This window comes from Ananas comosus, unplaced genomic scaffold (genome assembly GCF_001540865.1).
Source record: "Ananas comosus cultivar F153 unplaced genomic scaffold, ASM154086v1, whole genome shotgun sequence".
Classification (NCBI taxonomy): domain Eukaryota; kingdom Viridiplantae; phylum Streptophyta; class Magnoliopsida; order Poales; family Bromeliaceae; genus Ananas; species Ananas comosus.
In genome coordinates, this window is record NW_017891629.1 from 5,951 (window position 1) to 10,185 (window position 4,235).

A 4,235-nucleotide genomic window follows, 5' to 3' on the forward strand; every position below is an offset into this window, starting at 1 on the left:
ACCTAGGGATGGCGTTAAAATGGAGTCCGAAAAATCGAGCATTGAAGAGGCCTTGTGCACAAGCCTCAACAGATATGAGGCCGATCAACAAGATCGAGCTATGAGGATGATTCGTCTGCCAAGCCGGATCCTGTTGGCTACTATAGATTCGGCCGAATAAGGTCCGAAGGACTATAAAGACTCCAGTTCATAAAGCCAAGGAAGAAGATCAAACGAAATCGGTCGATGAAAGTACCGAATCATATATATGAAATGAATAGCGTAAGGCGGAAAATGAAGCCTATGAAGATGCCTATTAAATCAACTGAGAAAAAGCTGGAGACCCAGGATTTGTTGATAGAGGTAAACCTAGGGTCAAATGAAGACAACAGGCCGACGTTTATAAGTTCCAAGCTGTCAGCTCAGCAACAGGAAGAATTAAAGAAGCTGTTGAAGGAGTACAAGGATTGCTTCGCCTAGAGCTATGAAGAAATGCCGGGTTTAAGTCGAGAGATTGTAGAGCATCGGCTGCCCATCAAAAAAGGGTTCAAGCCTTTTAAACAACCGGCTTGTAGATTTGAGCCGAGTATTGTACTCCAAATTAAAAATGAAATCGAAAATCTTTTAAAGGCCGGATTTATTAGAGCGGCCCGTTATGTTGATTGGGTGTCTAATATAGTTCCAGTGCGTAAAAAGAATAGCAAACTTAGAGTTTGTATCGATTTTAGGAACTTGAATTTAGCTACACCTAAAGACGAATATCCAATGCCAATAGCTGATATGTTAGTAGATTCGGCTGCTGGTAATAAAATTCTGTCTTTTATGGATGGACATGCTGGTTATAATCAAATTTACATTGCTGAGGGAGATGTGGCTAAAACGGCTTTTAGATGCCCCGGTTCAATTGGAACCTTTGATGGGTTGTTATGCCGTTTGGTTTAAAGAATGCCGGAGCTACTTACCAAAGAGCAATGAATTTTATTTTCCATGACTTAATCGGCAAAATGTTGGAAGTATATATCGATGATATAGTTATCAAATCCAAGTCACAAGCCGAACATTGGGTTGATTTAAGGCTCGCCTTTGAAAGAATGAGAAAATATAATTTGAAAATGAACCCTTTGAAATGCGCTTTTGGAGTTTCAGCAGAAAACTTTTTAGGATTTTTAGTGCATAAAAAAGGGATCGAGATTGAAAAAAATAAGGCGAAAGCAATATTAGAATTACCGCCGCCAAAAAGCAAAAAAGAATTACAGAGTTTGATGGGGAAGATTAATTATCTTCGGCGGTTCATATCCAATTTGGCCGGAAGAATTGAGGTTTTTACTCCATTACTTCGGCTTAAAGACAAAGAAGAATTCATTTGGACGGAGAGACAGCAAGAGGCGTTTGAGAATATAAAAAGATATTTATCAAACCCTCCGGTACTGGTACCTCCGAAGTCAAATCAACCGATGAAGTTGTACATATCGGCTGCAGTCGAAAATCTGGGATGTTTGTTGGCTCAAGAAAATGAAGAGAAGGAAGAGCAAGCCATTTATTACCTAAGCAAACGTCTGCTAGATACAGAAAAACGGTACTCGGCTATAGAAAAATTATGTTTGGCTTTATATTATGCATGCACAAAATTGAGATATTATATTTTGTCAACTGAAGTATCAGTAATATGCAAAACCGATTTGATAAAATATATGTTATCTAAGCCAGTATTATGAGGACGAATTGGGAAATGGATATTAGCTTTATCCGAGTTTTCCCTTAATTACGTTCTTGCCAGAGCTATCAAAGGTCAAGCTATAGCTGATTTTTTGGCTGACCACCCATGTGTAGAGATCGAGGAGCCGAAGCAGAGTTTAATCGGCTGCCAACGTTGGGTGTTGTACTTTGACGGTTCAAGGACAACCGAATCTGCAGGAGCAGGGATAGTGATACAATCTCCTGAAGGTTATGTTTGTCAATTTGCATTTGAGCTAGATTTCGGGTGTTCTAACAACCAAGCTGAGTATGAAGCCTTAATAATCGGCCTCGAAATATTGCAAGAATTGAAAGCAAAATCAATCAAAGTCATCGGTGACTCACAGTTAGTAATCAAGTAGATTAACGGGGAATACCGATGTGAGAATCCGACTTTCCAAAATTATTTGAAGAAGACAATAGAATTATTATACAATTTTGGAGAAGCCGAATTCGAACATTTGAGCAGACAGGAAAACGAAAAGGCAAACGAATTGGCCCAATCGGCTTCAGGATACGGAGAGCCGAAGTCAGAGTCAATAGTAATACAGAGGAGATTGCTACCTTCGGTTCATATACGAGAACCGATCATAGCTCCTGTAGAAGTAAAAGATGATTGGAGGAAGTCATTGATCAAATATTTGGAGGATCCCAATATAAGGGTTGATTATAATATTCGAAGAAGAGTTCTCGGCTACTATTTGTTAGATGGTCAACTATACAAAAGGACAGCCGAAGAAGTTCTATTAAAATGTCTAGGGCCGGAAGAAGCTCTATTAGTAATGGGAGAAACACATGAAGGAATATGTGGAACCCATCTAGTAGGAAAAAAATTAAGATGGACAATTCGGCATCTAGGATATTATTGCCCAACTATGCATCAAGATTGCATAGAGTATGCTAAGGGTTGCCAAGAATGTCAATTTCATGGTTCAATACAGAGGGTTCCTGCCTCTGAGATGTACGCCATAATTAAACCGTGGCCTTTCCGAGGATGGGCCATGGATTTAATCGGAAAAATTCAGCCGAATTCCTCGGCTGGTCACAAGTTTCTGATAGTAGCCATCGATTATTTTACTAAATGGGTGGAAGCCAGACCTACTCGATTGGTTACTCAAAAGGAAATTATTGATTTTGTTGAAGATCATATAATTCATCGTTTTGGAATTTCTGAGACCGTCACAACCGACCAAGGGACAATGTTCATGGGGGGACAGTTTGTTCGGTTCATCGAGTCTCGAAAGATAAAGCTGCTGCATTCGTCTCCTTATTATGCTCAAGCGAATGGTCAGGTAGAAGCAACAAATAAGATAATTATCAACCTTATGAAGCGACATATCGGAAAGTACCCGAGAAAGTGTAATGAAAAGCTTTCCGAAGTATTATGGGCATGCCGAACTTCAATAAAAACGACAACAAGGATGACACCATTCCAATTAGTTTATGGCCATGAGGCCGTAATTCCAGCTGAGATAACAGTTCCTTCTTTAAGACTAGAGAAACAAAAAGACCTCTCGGCTGATGAATATTATTGATCTAATGAAAGATCAAGCAGAGGAGATAATAGATACTCGGTTGATAGCTTTAGACAATATGCAAGCATACCAAAGCCGAGTACGTAGTGCATATAATAAGAAAGTTCGACCGAAGACGTTTGTCGTCGGTGATTTAGTACTTCGGCTGATTTTTCCAATCGGTCAAAAAGACCGAACGTATGGGAAGTGGTCCCCAAATTGGGAAGGACCATTCCAGATTAGCCGAGTCACAAGAGGAAATGCATATTATTTGCAAAATAGAGATGGGTCAGAAAGTGAAAAACCAATCAACGGAAAATATTTAAAGAAATATTACACATCCATGTGGGAACACAATCAAGGTCAGAGTTAGAATATTACAAGCCGAATCAAGACAATAAATCTCTGAGTTGATTCCATTCGGCTATAAGATTGGCTTGGGCAGTTTCAGCAGCTTTCCTTCGGCGCTTCATCAAAGGATGTACTTTGTAAAGTTGAGAAAGCTCTTCTTTAAGCCTTATCCCTTCTTTCGTTTTAGACTTCAATTGATCTCTTAGTTGAAGTCGGCGCTCGGAAGTTTGTGCCAGAGTAGATTCGGCTGCTGCTAATTCTTCCTTAAGAGTGAAGATTCGTTTCTGCAGAGCCAATTCTTGTTCAGCTAATTCTCTATCCTCTCGATGCACCTCAGTATTCGGAGCTGCTATATCAGGAATATTTTTCTTAAAATGATCAACACGATAAAAATGTTGATCTAAAGATACAAGTTCGGTGCCTAAAGATTGCTGCCGAGCCAAAAAAGATGAAAGTTGAAGTGATAAAGTTGCCACAAAATATTTTATGCCGGGAGAAACATCTGTTTGATCGGTTAAATCAAGTAAAAGGGCATATAGCCGATCAAATTGTTCTGGATTTTGAGCCAAAACAGGAATACCGGCGCCATATATTTTAAGATATTCATCGAACTTGCTTCGGGTGTCCGATGAAATGATAATAGTTGAAGAATCATCC

The 4,235-nt window shown here is 39.4% G+C and overlaps 1 protein-coding gene across 1 annotated transcript; it reads left to right on the forward strand.

Annotated features, from left to right (window-relative positions):
- The first annotated feature begins 1,241 nt into the window (after nt 1-1,241).
- LOC109705035 lies at nt 1,242-3,248 on the forward strand. Its single transcript, XM_020225798.1, has 3 exons — nt 1,242-1,555; nt 1,757-1,928; nt 2,655-3,248. Exons 1-3 carry the CDS (start codon nt 1,242-1,244, stop codon nt 3,246-3,248), a joined length of 1,080 nt encoding a protein of 359 aa, XP_020081387.1.
- The last annotated feature ends 987 nt before the right edge of the window (nt 3,249-4,235 follow it).